At 36.7% G+C, this 17,120-nt stretch overlaps 1 protein-coding gene across 1 annotated transcript; it reads left to right on the top strand.

Moving 5' to 3' along the window:
- The first annotated feature begins 35 nt into the window (after positions 1-35).
- On the top strand, positions 36-14,064 carry TRIP13 (thyroid hormone receptor interactor 13). The gene is made up of 14 exons (XM_050892723.1): positions 36-109; positions 359-461; positions 2,046-2,211; positions 2,517-2,646; positions 3,929-3,984; positions 6,350-6,440; positions 7,974-8,046; positions 8,905-8,968; positions 9,220-9,306; positions 10,199-10,305; positions 11,383-11,536; positions 11,721-11,833; positions 13,020-13,089; positions 13,665-14,064. The coding sequence occupies exons 2-14, from the start codon at positions 370-372 to the stop codon at positions 13,758-13,760; spliced, it is 1,299 nt and encodes a 432-aa protein (XP_050748680.1). The 5' UTR covers positions 36-109; positions 359-369; the 3' UTR covers positions 13,761-14,064.
- The last annotated feature ends 3,056 nt before the right edge of the window (positions 14,065-17,120 follow it).

Below are 17,120 nucleotides of genomic sequence, written 5' to 3'. Positions count from 1 at the left end.
CAGTCAGGCTGCTGAGGGGACAGAGGAGCTGCCCGGTCCTTCCGCTCCCCGGGCGGACCTGTGTCCCCCGATCGCAGCGCGCCGTTCTCGGGGCCGTGTCTGGCGTGAGGTAATTTCCCGTCCTCACGGTGGAGGCTCGCGGCGGGAGGAGCGGGCCGGCCGTGCGCGCGACTGCGCTCGCGACGTGTCCCGTGGCTGGCGTCGCCATCTCCCGAGGGAGGGAAGCGCCAGTCCCCGCGATGGGCGGGGTGCGCGTGGACGGGGCACGGCGTGTGCCGTGCCGGGAAGGACTGGTTGTGCCGTTGGCGTGTAACGGTCGCTGAAAGCATCCTTCTCCTTGGTATCGCTTTTGCCCTAGGAGCGAGAAGGATGGACGAAGCTGCTGGGGATTTGAAGCAAGCGCTCCCAAACGTGTGTGACAGCGTTCAGATACATGTGGAAGTTCATCAGAAATCAAGCAGGTCTCTCTGATCAGAACTTTACTTGTTGCAGCTTGGGTCTGTTGCCTTTTGTCCTCGTGCTGTGCACCTACAAGAGTGCGCAGCACTCTGCTCTGCCTTCTCTATACTCTCCCATGAGTTTCCACATAGGTGTCTCTTTCTAAGGTTGAACAAACTCGTTTCTCTCAGCTTCTCCTTGTGCATCATGTGATCCTGTCTCATAATCAAGTTGGTGGCCCTATTCTGGACTTGCTCCAGTATATCATTGTCTCTTGGACAGCAGAGCCCAAAACTGCACACAGTACTCCAGATGTGGTCTCACAAACAGCCAGTAGATGGAAAGAATCACTTTCTCTAACGTTTGCACTCTTGCTAGCACAGCCTAAAATAAGGTTGGCCTTATTTGTAGCAGGTGCACGCTGCTGACTCATTGCCAACTTGTCCACCAGTACCCCTGGGTCCTTTTCTGCAAAGCTGCTTTCATACAGTTGGCCTCTGGTCTGTACTGTTGTCTGGGCAGTAGATGGAGAGACAGGATTTCACGTTTACTTTTGTTGAACTTCAAGAAGTCCCTCTGAATGGCAGCCCTGCTCTCTAGTATACTGATAGCTCTCCATGCTTTGGTGTTATCCATAAACTTGCTGCAGTTGCTTTCCATCCCATTATCCAGGGTGCAAATGAAGATGTAAAAACAGTGTTGGTCCCAATATTGACAGCACCACCCCACCTTTCACTGCCTGACTTACTGGCAGCTCTGCTTAGTCTTTGTACTACTAATCACAACCCTTTGAGCTGAACAGTCCAGCCACATTATCCATTTATCCCATCCTTATCTTACCAATTTGGCTATCTGGATACTATGGGAGAGTGTGTCCGAGGTGTTGCTGAAGTCAAGGTGTAAAATATCCACTGCTCTCTTTTTGTCACACTTAAGGAACTAGGAATTCGCATTGGGAATGCATCATTGAAATTGCAAAATTAAGTTAAAGCCTTTCTGAAATCTTAAAATTGTATTCCTTTTCCTGTAGACTTTGTCTCTTCTACCGGAATTCTCCTTATAGCATGTCCCCATCCTGAGGTATCAGCTGTCCTCAGACATGGAAGCATAATACAGCTTCCAAGCTAAGTGTACCAAATTCAGCCTAGTAGCTTGGCTATGAGTTTTTCTATTTTTCCTAGTGAAGCACAGTCAGATTACATAACTGATTTCCATTCTTGAAATGTAGCTGTGTCATTCCGTGTCCCCTCGTATAAGTGCAAACAGAGCAAATAGTATTCTTTGGCTTGTGTCTTTTAATGCACAAATTAAAAACAAGTATCAAACTTGTTGCTTTCGCAAACAAACTGAATTTTATAGGGTTTTTTTCTGCAGAATGTTATGGAGGGGGTTGAGTGGGTTTTGGGTTTTTTTGTGTGGGTTTGTTTTTTTGGGGGTGGTTTGTTTTAGGGATTTTTTGAGTAGTTTTGTGGTTTTGGAGGTGGTTTTTTGTGAGATGGAAGCTGTTTTCAATGCAGGCTTAGTGCATGAAATAAAGCACTCTGATATTAGCTCATACTTCCCTATAAATGTCAATGCCATAAATAATGCTCTTTCTTTCTTGTTAGTGCGGCCAAGAAAGAAGATATCAGGATGAGTGTCTTAAAGCTGTTGAATAGACATAACATCGTGTTTGGTGATTACAAGTGGACAGAGTTTGATGATGGTTTCCTTAACAGCAATGTGCAGTCCGTGTCGATTGTGGATACGGAGCTGAAACTGAAAGACAGACAGGTATTCACAGTCAAGAATGTACAGCTCTGTTCATTTGCCTATGAACTAGTTGTAGGTAGACTAGTAATAGCCTAAGGGCATAAGCAAGACAAGGTCTATAGTACAATGTAGTATCTTTTATTAGGCAGACTGGTATAATCAGGAAAAGGTGGCTAAGTTTTTGGGCCTACACCCCTTAGTAAGGTCTGAAACAGAAGTATTAGGCTTCAAAGTTGAATGCCAGCTGAGAACTGTAACTTTCTTATGTTATAATTACTTTGAATGAGAAATACAATGTATTAAAAGTCTTTTTATGTCCATTCTAGCCTATTGACTTGAGCAAAAGCAGTCTTTCTCTTCATATTTTTCATCTGAATGAAGAAGGACCAAGCTCTGAAAACCTGGAGGAAGAGAATGAGGATATCATTGCAGCTAACCACTGGGTGCTACCAGCAGGTACCCATGTGATATTTCTGGAAGGTCTAGAGCAATTACAATGAAAGAAAATCTTGGAAAGGCTAAGAGTGTTTATAAGGTTACCTGTTAAAGGTATTATTTGTATTTATTGTTTAACTTTGTCCTTTGTCGATGGAACCAATATATTTGGACTTTCTTCTTTATGGCTTTGACTGAACTACTACAGGTGCTTCCATAACACATCATTTATTTCCGTAATACTTGTGGATGGGTGGAAGTAACGGGTCTTGTTGAATAAAATATATAGTCATAATCAAAAGCATGCAAATTTTTAACCCTACAAGCTGCATTCCAAATTTTTATTTGGACACCCACAAGAAACTCGTCAGTTTAAACATTCATTTTCCAAAGCCCACTGCTAGCTTCCAGCCCCCAAGACAGTGCTGCTCTTATATTTGGAACAAACAAACAAAGAGATTTAAAGTCCTCAGAGTGTCTTCTGAAAAGAAGAATAAAGCTTTGCTCTGCAATAGAGCGTGGCCTGTCTGTTACTATCTTGTGCTTGGGAAAGCTGGATCCTGTGCCTGGAAGGAGAAGTACAGGTGTGAGCTTAAGCTCAAAAAGACAGTGATTCTGAGACATTTCTTGCTCTTTCCATATTGTGAAAAGCCTAACTATCCATTACATTTCTCTTTGGGCAGAATTCAATCTGATACTTTGACATTATTCCCATATTATTGTGGTTTACAGTTGTTCAGTCTTTTTCGCTTTTCTTTGCTGAAAGCTAGAAACTAACTGCTAGAAATGATTGATACCCGAATCACAACTTTAGTTTTTTATGCATTATTCAGCTACGTGCTGTTTTTATCCTCTACGTGTTGATGTTAAAAAAAAAAAAAAAAAAAAAAAAAAAAAAAAAAAAAAGCTGAATGATAAAATTGGGCTTAGAACCCTCCTCCCACCCCAACTTTTCATAGCGCTCTGTCTTGGGAAAATGTAGGTCCATTCCCTATTGAGGGTGGAAAGAATGATATTTTTCCTTTCGTGTTAAGAAATTAAGAAGATTAATTTCCCCTCACGATTATTTGAGGAAACAGAAGTTGTAAAACTGCTGAATTTGTCTGTTAGAAAGTAGTGTTTGCATTTTCAGAAAAATAACTCATATAGTTTTTTCCATATATTTTAATTGCTCTCATATATCTGTTTTTAATCCTTAATTTTAGTTGAGAATAATTTGAAAACTGCTTTGTGCTGCAATGGTAGATTACAAGTTCCCAGATTGATTTATCCTAAACAGGTATATAATATATTGCTTTTGCAGTTGAATTCCATGGCCTTTGGGAAAGTCTTATATATGACACTGAAGTAAAATCACACGTAAGTTGAAAATGAATAACAATTAAAATTACTTGAGGAGAAGTAAGAGTTGAAATGTAGCCTGTTTAAAGTTTGCTGCATCCCATGGTGAATTTATTTGGAAATCACCAGCTCAAAAAATCTTTATATAAATTTTGATAGTTACATACTTCTCTGATGTACACTTAACAAAAGAAGGCAGAGCTGATGTTTTGAGATTAAACATGTCTCAGATGTACATCACTATGCACTACTGTGAAGTCAGCTTTGCAAAAAAATCTCAGTTTCCCTATGAAGCTGGGTTCAGTGATGCTCATGCCACAAATTACAAAGAATTTCTTCATATGCATTGGCTTATTTTACAGAATTCAGAAGTTTAACAGCTGGAAGTGTTGTTTTGGTAGCAACTTAAACCTTCTCAGAGTTTCAGTTTTGCTTTAGACATATTCATCAGCCCGCGTGAAGAAAACAATGAATGTAAGGCAATTTTGGTGGCTTGCTATTGCTAAAAGAGAAGTGTGTTGCTATCAGCTGTACTTGCAGTGCTTTTCTTCTACTGGCACTCTTGTTACCTTGCAGTAAACTAACTGAGGAAACTAAATCACTAAAAGTGTTCAACTTATTGTGTGATGGGCTAATTTCCACCTGGTTTTGTCCCATTAATTGGTCTACTGTGACCATAGCTAATGGTCATGTAACAGAAGTGGTGGGTGCAGGCTAGGCGGAAGGGAATGGGAGTTTATCTCTGTGTTTCTGGCAGCAGCTAGACAATTCATTGGTTTAGCAGTAACGTCAGGCAGCACTCTTACTGTTCATACAAATGCACATTGAATGATTTGACTAGAGTGAGTGCACTCCCACTTGAATGCTGGTAAGATGTTTGGAAGAAACAAAACAGTTCCATGGGGTCATTTTCTGGTTTGAAGATGCTGCGTGTTCATCAAAGGTTGGGATGATAACTGCCAGAGCTTGTAGAACTGTAATACTGTAATCTGAAATTTAGTAATTGTGATGTGAGTAAAAACCACAAGTGATTCAATTCAGTTGCTCTTATGATAGCACTCATTAAGATGTTTATTGTGCTTGATTAAAAAAAAAAGTGCTTCTATCTGAAGTTTTTGGACACAAATAAATAATTCGTTAGCTTGTTTATAATACCATAGATATAGTATTCTCACTTAAGTCTTTATAACCACCTATAGTAAAGCAAAACATTCCAGTGATTGTACTTCTTCATTTATAAGGTAAACATCAATTAACACATCAACATTTGTCAAATTTATGGAACTGCTTTCCAAATCATCTGTGAAATGACAAGACTATTTAATTAGATTTACTGATGTACTAAATAACAGCAAGTTGATCACTGTTGACTGTAAGTGTATGTTGGTAGAAAGAAGTGGTAGCTTTTAATGACTAAAACTAGAACTACATAACTTCTGTACAAGTAATTGTGATGAATGTTCATTCTTTAAACCATGGAACTGGCTGGGTACGCTTGGGTTCTACAGACTCTGAAATGGTTGCTGTGAATTTTCAAAATAGTCAGTGTCGATATAATATTGAAAAACATGCTGGATGAAGCTCAGGTTTTTTGCTGTTGTGTAATTGCTCCATCTTGGGCATGAGATATTGCAGGAATATTATTGTATTGTCCTATTAACACATATGGATCAAAAGCACATTACAGGTAACAGCAACAGAAAATAATACGGTATCAGGTGTTATTATAGGTAAAAATCAGTATAGATTCACACCTGAGGTTCATATTCATTTTTTTTGAAAGAGTTCTCTACCTCCTAATTCTAGATAATTCTAAAATGAAGTAGCATTATTTTGAGAAGCAAACATTCAGGGAAGTACATGTAACTTCCCTTATTTGGAAGGATAACCAATCTACAAATTCTTTACAGTAGCTGATACAAATGCTTCAGTAGAAAGGAACTAAAATGTGACAGAAAATGCTTTATTTGGGAGGTTGACTATAACAAATTGAACAAACGTATAGCTGTACAACATCTAAACAGGAGCTGGAGTTTGAGTCTTTGACTCTCTGTGCTTGGGCAGCTTGTGTTTTAAAGACACATTATAAGTGGGACAATGGAAAATGAAAATAATTTCATTTCCTTAAAGCATTTCATTTATTCATGTAAAAGTTCTGGAACTCCATTTGTGCCCAGTACATGCTATTCTTTTTCCTGAGGGCAGGAAGGAAATGAATTTCCAACCTTTGCAGAAAGAAAATTTGCCTATGACTAAAAGACGAGCCCAATTTTTTTTTTTTTAAGAGAACACAATAGACATAATTAGGAGATTGCTTCTATTTGTAATTGTATTTGCTGATGTGTCTCTAATTTGTGTGTCTCTCTTTCTCCTCTTCAATTAGTTACTTGATTATGTGACGACAACATTACTATTTTCTGACAAAAATGTTGACAGCAACCTGATATCGTGGAACAGAGTTGTTTTGCTGCATGGTAAAAATGACCTGTCTTAAACCAAGTAGATTCATTGGCCATCTGTTTATACTTTCCTTCTGCAAAAACTTGTATTGCACTTCTGTGTAGTGAAATTAGATGATCCAAAAGCAGCAGAGAAATATTCTCTCTATAATACAAATTTACATGAAGTATAATGTCAGAATCAAATCAATGTTCACGTGTACTATGTTTTGCAGGAATTTAAATTCTAAAATTTATAATGCAGTGAGCATAGTTGTTTCATTTAATTTTCATTTTTAAGTTATATTATTGCTTTTTTTGAATAAAGTGCAAAAATAATGCAGATACTGAGGACATTGGGAGCCATATATTAGTTACAGTTCTATCGCAGTATTAAAAGATTTGTTAGTTATGGCTTTATAAAAACTTTTGAGGAAACTGGGAAATCAATCTCTGTGTTGTGTTATTAACACTGTGTGTTCATTGCCAAGTATGAAGGTAGTGCTCCTGCTAATTTAGTTATTACTATTTCAGTGAAGCCGTAATCTTCAGTCAGTCCTAGCTTACTGTGGAGTTATACCATAAATGAAATTAATATCAACTGAATCCACTCTCTTGCAAAATGCAGCTTGCTATTGATTAATTACAACTTTGTCATCAAGACTGGTATTCAAAAATAAAAGGTCGTAGTGGAAATGTTTGTTTTGAGTGTTGATTATACTTAAGTTATAACTGTTTATCAGTTTAGAAGCTGCAGGATGTTTTTGTTTGGAAAACTATTTATTTCAGACTGTTAATATATTTATGATAGATATATTTAATTTTAGTAATGGGCTCATTATTGTGATCACAAAGAAGTTAATACTGGGAAATCTACAACTGTTGTAGTGCAAAATACATCTATGCTATAATGGCAGTACTGGCTTTGAATGAAAGTACTGTCATCTGGTTCATGTTACCAGTTTGTTTAGCACCCACACATCATCTTCCATACATTCATACTCTGTTTAACTATGCTTATACTTGTCTGTTTGGAGAAAGTCTGTGTGGCCCTTCCATAGGGTGTCAAGCCAGATCCAAAAGGTTTGTCCCAGAGCATACTTCCTAAGATACTCTGGGTTGCCCCAAGGTAGAGATTTCTGGGAAAGTGGACAGCTGATCAAACTGGGCATGATGTGTTTCTGTTTTGCATGTTAGAAAAGTATGTTTCAGGAAGATATAAGTTTAAGCATAGCACTGATTTTTGAGAATGCTAATAAGCATAAGCCCTGCTAGGGTGATATGCTTTGCTTCTGTGGCCTTTGAGTATTTTAATTTTATGGTGTCTGCATACAAACTATTACACTAACTATACTAATAATTGAAAATGATATAAATTCAAAGCTCAGCTCTAGGACTGTAGTGGAGTAGGCAATCTTCTCAAAATACCCTGGTGTTCACAGTCATTGTCTGCTGTGTTTTTATTCTACAATTAGTGCTGTAATGAAATACAGTAGTTAAAAAGATGTCACATGTCATTAAAATTCTGATGCAGATTCTGTGTAATGTATGGATTTGATTTCAAACCAGGCCCTCCTGGAACTGGGAAAACCTCTCTCTGTAAAGCATTGGCTCAGAAGCTGACAATTCGACTGTCGTACAGGTGATCATTTTTGGAAATTTTTCACTTTAGTTTACTATCGTTAATTGTTCTTTTTCAGTAGCCCAAAGATATTTAATATTTGATTTCAAGTAACTAGTGCTGAGTGCTAATGTTCATAGTTCTTTTATAGTACACCTGGCTAGCAATAAAATTGATCTGATAGAGAGAATGGCTAGGATATTTTAATGCCTTTTAAAATGTGTAATTATTAGTGCCCAGGTATGTAAAACAAATTCCAGTGGCGATATAGTAATTTGTTTGTTCTCACATTATAAATCAATGAATATTAAAGGACAAAGGATCACAGAGTATCGAGCCTGCTATTTCTATCTTCATGTTCAAGGAAGCCTCTTTTTAATAGGTAGTGATTTTGCAACCAATTTGTTTTGTAGTTGGATTGTCTGAATGCCACAGTCTGCAGAGGTCAGTCTGTATATCAGACAAGTAATAAGAGTTAGCCTTAAAGTTCATAGCAACTTAACAAATTTATATAAAAAATAAATGTTATATAAAATACTAGGTGTAACATAAATAATGTGTAATTATTGGAGTGATCTGACTCTAGCCCAAGCTGAATTTATGATAAACATGGGCTATATAATGTGTAGTTGAGATATTTTGTCTGAAGAATATCCAAGGAATTCTGATAGCAATTTAATATAAAGAATTCTGGTGAGGCACGTTTCTGGAAATGACAAACTCAAAACAGGTATTATGTTTTGAAAAGTAAGTAATTTAAACTACTGATTCACGGAATTCCAGGGTTGAAATGGAGGGAATGAGGCTTACAGAAGTTAATGATATCACTGACTTTTATTTACAATAGAGTTGATACTTCTTTTTCCCTTCATACTTTAGGTATAGGTATGGACAGTTAATTGAGATAAACAGCCATAGCCTTTTCTCTAAATGGTTTTCTGAGGTATGTATTGATGTAGATAATTAATTAGACTTTGTGTTTTAGAAATTACACCTTTTGTTGAGCTTGTTTCATAAAATATGTGTGTGCACCAAAGATTACTCAGAATAATTAACGTGTTTGAGAACACTTAAATAGAAGCTATATTAGAAAGTTACTTTAAAAAACAGATATTTCCATCTTTAGATATGGTAAGGCTTGGTAAGGTGTGTGATAAGGAAATAGTTAAACATATGCATATGGTGTCTTTCTAGAGTGGCAAGCTTGTAACCAAGATGTTCCAGAAGATTCAAGAGTTAATTGATGACAAAGATGCTCTTGTATTTGTACTGATTGATGAGGTACGATTCTAATAGCATTGATATACATAAAATTTAGCAGACAGTAAATTGATGGGAGGGAACTGTGATAATGCTCGTTCGTAAAGAACAATAAAAGCATATTTATGCTTTTTTGTAAGTTACATAACTTTGTGCCAAAGAGTGAATTTTAATCTTGACTGCTGTAGATTTGAGAGATTTGGGAGGAACACAGTATGATTTAGCAGGCAAATTCCAGCTGAAAATGAAGCGAAACCTTTCTTGGTGGAACTTCCCTTGCTTCTGTGTGTTTACAAATGGAGTATTGTTTTAAAGTTCAAAATAGCCTAGATTTGTATTAATTGAGCTCTTATGTATGTTGTAAAGCTCTAAAAAGCATTGTTATGGTTCAGTTCGTTGTCTAGATTCTCTTCAGACTTGCATACATAAGCAACTTAGTAAGTATGTACCTTATTAGCTTTGTTATATTGGAGTTCCTGTGAGGAAGCTCATTCTAAATTCAATGTATTCATTATTCTGGTGTGTGTCCACATCTGTCTGTCCTGTCCCGTGTGTCCCCCCATTCCCTGCCCTCCCCCCCCCCCCCCCCCCCAAATTTAATTAAAATGAAAAACAGCCTCCGTTCTGCTGTCTAAACAGGATTTTCACTCACTACACTTTGCTTCCTTGACATTCCTTTCCCTCTCCCTGTAAACTCCTACTTAACAAAAGATTTTGAAGACGAAGCTTTAGATACCAGACACAAGGATCTGAAGGTGTATTGTCTGGGTTATTTGCTTGCTGCCAGCACTCCAAATATGCAGTCTTTTATGGGGTTTTTTTTATGGTTTTTTGGTGTTTGGTGATTTTTTTTTTTTTTTTTTTTTTTTTTTGGTGGTGTTTTGGTTGGTTGGCTTGGTTTGGTTTTTTGTAGGTGGAAAGCCTCACGGCAGCCCGCAGTGCCTTCAAGGCAGGCACAGAGCCTTCAGATGCTATTCGTGTGGTGAATGCTGTACTGACACAAATAGATCAGATTAAAAGGTAAACTCATATTATTGCAACAGCAAAAGGTAATTGACAATTTCAAGATTCCTGCTAAATCTTAATTCCTACTTGGAATACTAAACCAAATTGGTTAGTGAACTATTCTTTGTTAATGGTGCTAATTGTGAAAAGAAATAGGAGTAATCCAACAGAATATTTTGCATGTAACTGAGTGAACAATCAAATCTACAGATGGTCTACTTCCTTTAAAGCTAGGGAGAGGGACAGGATAGATGGTCATGATATCTACTTGGAGAGACAAGAATAAGATCAATGAAGAATTCATTCATTATTTATAGCTTCTGGATGTCAGAAAGCTTGCACAGCAGACTTGCACAACACATGGCTTAGAAGCAATTGTTAATGATGCTTGGTCCACTTTGCGTGCTGGATTTAGTGCAGCATACCATCTTTTGCTTTATTCCTGCCACTTCCCTCCGCTTTTTTGCGCATACTCGGCTCTGTTCACAGAAAGAAAGGTTCTCTCGTATTTGGCCCTGTCTTGTGGCTAATTAAAGGTAAAGTAAGCAGCTTATTCATACGTAAAAGTTCACAGGCTTCATCTAAAAATAGCTATGGTTAAGAATATTCTTTCAATATTTCTTAGAGCAAGGATATATTACTTCTCTTTTAAGCTCGCTCTAATGTCATCTGTGGTTAGAATGTGTCACGTTGCCAGTTAAACTGTATACTTTCTACTGAATTGAATAGGAAAACATGTAGATTAAAGGTTCAAATGTATGAGTCGTCTTTTCATAATCTTTTTTTTTTTTTTTTGTGGCAGAAACTATCCAGTAGGCTCTTGATAGTTAATGTATATCACTTCTAAAACAGGGTTAGAGAAACTATGGACACTTGAGAAACAGCTGAAAGAAAGAGTCTATGCATTGAAATAGATTGGTGATAAATGGCCAAGAGTTTCAGATCCTTTAATGTAATTGCTGGCTGACAAGATTGATGTGACTGCTTATTGCATGAAATGGCTTGAGTCATAAGAAGGAAGGTATCAATTTGCCAGTCACAAAAGGAGATAATTTTGTACATGTGACCTAAAAATCTGCTTTTATCCTGAAGGTATCCCAACGTAGTTATCCTGACTACTTCAAATATTACGGAGAAAATTGACATGGCCTTTGTAGACAGGGCTGACATAAAGCAATACATTGGACCTCCATCCACTGCAGCAATATTTAGAATATATCTTTCTTGCTTGGAAGAACTGATGAAGGTAATATTTTGAAAGCAAGACTGTAAAATGTTCTATTTTAATAAATTTGACATTTTAATCATACTTCCCAAATAACAAAAATACACAAAATTCATTCCTTCTCTGTATTTCCACTCTTACTGTAGAATTTAATTTTGAATGTATTTAAGTTTTTCATACAACAGTGTATAACTCTTCTTTCTAGTGTCAAATAATATATCCTCGACAGCAGCTCCTGACACTCAGAGAGCTAGAGATGATAGGCTTTGTAGAAAATAATGTGTCAAGGTTAAGCCTTGTACTAAAAGAAATCTCAAGGTAAGATTCTGAAATTCTACATTTTTATGTATGTATATATAATGAGTTGTGGAATGATGTATAAAAGTAATCGAATTTCGTAACAGCTAGAGTTCTGAAACATCTCAATTTTTTTTCTGTTAGGGTTAGTGCAAAACCTTTCAGGGGACAAAAAATGGAAGCAATCAGGATTTGCCAACATTTCTTAGTCTCAGGTCTGGCTTGGCTTAGTACTGCTTCTGGGTTCTACTCTGCCCTTTGAAGTCCTCTTGACAAATTGCTGGCTGGATTAGTGAGATGCCTTAGGTTTCAGTGGATATTGTGAATTGTAATGCAGTTTAGCAGAAATAGCATTGGCCTTAGTTCCTGTGAAGAAAGTGTCTTGGAATGCCTTGCAATCTACTAAATCAGTTTTTAGCATCGAGATATAAGTGGACAGAAGTAAAGGGGAAAGGAGTGAAGTGTAACTGGAGAGTGTTATGATTTGCTGAGTATGCTAGTAGAGCAAATAGTTTTTCACTGCAGCATAACAATTCTTGAAACAATAAAAATGATATTCACAATATCAAGCAATATTTTTTCCAAAGTGCTGGTCCATATGGAACAAAATAAAATAACATTCATAAAGTCAGGAAAGTGTGTTTTCCTTCTGTTCCTCAAGTATGCAACCTTAACCAGTGAGGAGTGGAGAAAAAGCAAGTAAGTTTTTCCAGGCATGGAGGTTTGGGTTCTACATACACAGAGTGGTGCTTGGAGGAGACGGAAACATATATCAAGTAGGTGAGGTAAAGGAAGCTGTGTGTAAATGGTGGGAAGAAGGAGATAAGCAGTAGCCGTGAGGTCCAGCCTTCAAAACAAATTTTTCAAGTCCTTCCAAGAATGGATGGAAGGTTATGTCTGTACCATACCCTTTCAGTGTAGACATTCCCCCAAATTCATGAGATATGGCACAGTGATGTGAAGGGCATGATGTAAGCGTTGGGAGGCAAATGTGACTACGCTATTTCTGTATCCTTGCTTCAGCCTCCCATAGGCTGAAGTTGTCTGTTCACTTCCTGCTTCTGCTAAAAATGCTGCAAGTGACCTGCTGAATTGTGATTTGAGTTTTTTTAGAGCAACTTATGGGAGAAACACAGAAAAAGGAAAGGTCTTCTTTTATGAGTGGATATTTAGCATTTAAGCAGCACTTGTCTCTATTTTACTATAGAAGAAGTGAAGGTCTTAGTGGCCGGGTCCTGAGAAAACTTCCTTTCCTAGCACATGCACTTTATATTCAAGTAAGTTTATTATATTCAAGTAAGTTTATTCTATTCATTATATTTTGGTTTGGTTTTGAGACAGGTAGGAAGACATTTGGACACTTCCCGAAGTAAAAGATTGGGCCTAAGCCCCCCTTTTAATCTAAATTACACTGTTTCTGCAGCTTTGTAGACTGAAACAATTTTGTGCTGCCCATAATTTAAAATGAGATTGAAGAAGATGGGTGGGATTGACCTGTCCAAGAGCATTCTACTTTTAATTAAATGTTGTGACAGAACATTGATACTGGTTCTCTAATTTCTTGCTGAAAGAAAACCTTCTGCCACTTTATAAATAATATTAATTTGTTAAAAACCTTTTTTAAAGCAAATCCGCACTAATAGTGATTGACTCAAGACTTTGCATAGCTTGACTTTGACTTTACTATGCTAGCTAGTTTAAAATAAACCTGCAGTTTTATGCTTTGTAGCATTTTGAAAATTTTGTAACATGTAAGTCAAATATTTCTCTTTTAAATACTGTGATTTGTATGTAAAATATTGTGTATGCCTATTGCTGTAGTGTGTCTAACAAAATGTTCTCTTATTTTCAGTCCCCCAGTGTTACAATGACAACATTTCTTCAGGCTCTTTCACTTGCAGTAGACAAACAATTTGAAGAAAGAAAGAAACTTGCAGACTGTGTGTGATACTGTACTGTTTTATAGTTGTCTGTATTGTTAACACTGAAAACTACATATTTTTCATACAAACTGTGCGACTTCTATGCATCTGTAAAATAGATTGTCAACACCTTAAAAAACCTGAAATGCCTAATCTAGTTTTTCAAAACATTCATTAATAAACAATTAAGAAATTTTACAGCATATCTTTCAAAAGCTTTATTTCAAATACCAATAAAAGAATTGTAAAAAATTCTTGCTAAAAGTCAGTTTTCATCTTTTGCAGTTATTAAAAGTGGGCAGACTTCTGTTCCTTGTTTCTTAATCACTAAATTTCTATCCATGTATCAGTTTTTATACTTCTGGTTTCTTTTATATTTTTAATAGCAATAGAAATTCAGTCTTTGGATCTGATACTTCTGCCATAAATGCACTATTTGTTATTGCTTCTGAAATAACAAGCATGAAACTGGGAAGGATTTGAAGTGCTCAGTGATGGCCCAGAACTTTAATACTGACGTCTCTTTATCTTGAAATTTAATGTCAAGAATTACTTTTTTTAATTATATCAGATTCAAAAGTTTAAAATCAAGAGACCACTTAATTGTATTTTGTAATACTACTTTTTTGTGTTGTTGCAAGGATGTGAATCAGAATGGACCATGTTTTCTCACTGAAGAGTAACTACAATGTGTAAGAAAGGTTCTTTAAAATGCATGAAGTTTGGTTTTGTTTTATAAACATGACATAAAAGTTACAAATCATCTGTGGAGAAAAATATTTTGTAGTGCAAAAGCCAGGAAATGTATGCATCCAGTTCCTAAAGGAACAGAGTCAACTTTTATATGGTAAATATGGATCCCATATAATATTGGTTACAAAACTGTCAACTCTTCTTTTTCTTTTGTATTTACAAGACAAGTATTTTATCTGCAGTCAGCTGAAAGAATGAAATGTTAGGGGAGTTTCCAGATTAGAAGTTTAATTTTTCTTAAATGAAGACCAAATAGTGAGATTTAAGTTGATGATACCCAGTTAATGCATGCCTCCTAGCTGTTGGTATTGGAAATACTTTAATGATAGTGCATTTTGTTACTTCCTTGTTTGTATCTTTTAAATCAATGTTATACTATACATTCATGACAGGAAAGATTTTGTCATGTTGATGAACACTATAAACTGTGCATTAAAAAATTGCACAGAACTTGTCAAGTGCTAGTAAATTTTTGTTATGGCATCTATACATATGTAAAGAGAGCCTCTTCGTTAAGCCTGTCTAAGTGTCTGTTCATTGTATTACTTTTGAAAATAACTTATTAAATATTATTCCCTATCCACCGCCCAAAAAAAGAAGGGGGGTGGGCGGGAGAAGATTGTACCAAATTCAGTCATTTGCAATTGTGTACTCTGTTTTTCCCACAATCATTGTTTTGGAAATATTGGTACATGCAAGAAACTTCCATAAAAGCCAGGTATAGGAAGACCACTGAAAGGCAAAATTTTATACAGACTCTAGTCCATAGTGGATTTGTGACTTTGAAGGAGATGGAGAGACTTAAAATAAGTGTTCATTCAATACAGGTGTATATTATTATGTGTGCCTGTCTTGATCCATGCAATAGATATTGGAGTACTTCCATGGTAATGCAAAAGCATGGAATTATCTTCTGGTCTGGATTTGAGATTCTTTAAGAACTGTAGAGGCTCCACAAATTGCAAGTTCTTGTGTATGTTTCATTGAGGGTATAGACATTTCCTCTGCTTTGAAAGCAGACCTTACTAGCACTGCTTGCTTGGTCTTTCTGTAGACTCATTGATTATATCATGGCTATAAAAACTGTGAAGGCCAGCTGTTCCTGCAGTTTACTCCATCTCCCTTCCTCATTCCTTGGTCTGAGATGATGTCATTTTCCCCAGCCATGTAGTTTACCTTTTTCTTAGCATTTCATAGACATTCTAAGTATTTCTACTCAAACTAGGACATGCTAGTGTTCTGAGAGTTGAGCACAATTTAGAAAACATTTTTAGTATGTGCAATTTTGCTAATACATGGATTTGTGCTATGGCTGGCAATAGTTTAATCTTTTATTAAAATCCTAGTTAACTAATTCTGATGAGAGCTTTATTTTAGGTGGTAATTCCAGAAAGAAAACACAATGAGGGAGGCTTATTTCTCCCTGTTTTCCAGTTGTGTGGAAAGTACTGCCCTGCATTCCCTGCACAGAATGGACATTTTGGATTTTTTTTTCTCTTGAGAATTTTAGTTCAACAGAATTTTAAATTCTAAAGACTTTGAATCTATCTTTGAGGAGAATCACCTTGAAACAGGTTGTATTTGTTTTGGAGGGAAGTATTTTCCGCTCCTTTTGCTGAAGACGCATTCCTTTATATCCAAGAGTACAAAATAAATGAAACTAGACCACATAAAATACAGAGCCTTACTACAACCTAGGGATTAGGCCATTCAGCTGGAAGAGGTTGCTTGGGAGGTTCTAGACTGAACTGCTTCTGTCTTGTATTTAATGACCATCTACTCTGAAGTACGCATGTTTTCTGCAGAACAGAAACAGGTGGTCATATCAGCCCCCATGGAATCTTATTTAGCCTTTTTTTTTGCAAAGAGGTAACAATTTTAATGAAGGCAGACGAAGAGTGTGCTCTGCTTGGATCGTCTTACGGATTTCCAGGACTGCTGTCAGGAAGGACACATTGGATATGAAGAGTCCTCAGAGTAACCTTCTTCCCCCAGTCAGTGCAAGTCTATCATGCTCAAATGCAGTAACCACGGCTGTTCCTTTTCACAGGTGACTCAGTGGCCACGCATTAATCCTCTGTTTTGTTTCCGTGTTCAGTTAATGGTTATATGGAGGGAATAGTCCTCTTTTCCAGGTGCAATTCCAGAACAATTTTTTGATTTTCAAACGTAACCATAAATTAAAACAACCATCTTTTAGCACACACAAAAAATTTCTACTTTGTTAACAGATTGCTTCTAATTCTGCTCAAAGCCACTAGATGGCAAGCATGAATCCTTGAGTTTTAGCAAGTCATGTGAGAAAGGGAATGCTGACTGAAAGTTTCAAAAGCCCTAACGAAAAAAACTTACTTTGCTGCAGTAAAAATCCCTCTTCAAAATGTAATGTTAGCTGTAATGTAATGTAACACCATAGAATTTCTCTGCTTAGCCTTACAGAAAGAAAGATTCTGGGATATAAAATGTTTTGCCAAATAAAAAGAAGCTGTAGCAGGATTTGATCCGAAGATGAAAAACAGTAAGTTTTTCACGCTGTGGCAGAAGTTATTTTGTACTGTAGTTTAACCATCTCATCCGCTGGGTGGTGGATTTAGAAAAATATCTGGGATCTAGGTCACTATAAGCATAGATGA

Source organism: Gymnogyps californianus, chromosome 2, assembly GCF_018139145.2.
Source record: "Gymnogyps californianus isolate 813 chromosome 2, ASM1813914v2, whole genome shotgun sequence".
NCBI classification, from domain to species: Eukaryota; Metazoa; Chordata; class Aves; order Accipitriformes; family Cathartidae; genus Gymnogyps; species Gymnogyps californianus.
This window is presented reverse-complemented; position numbering and strand designations above follow the sequence as displayed.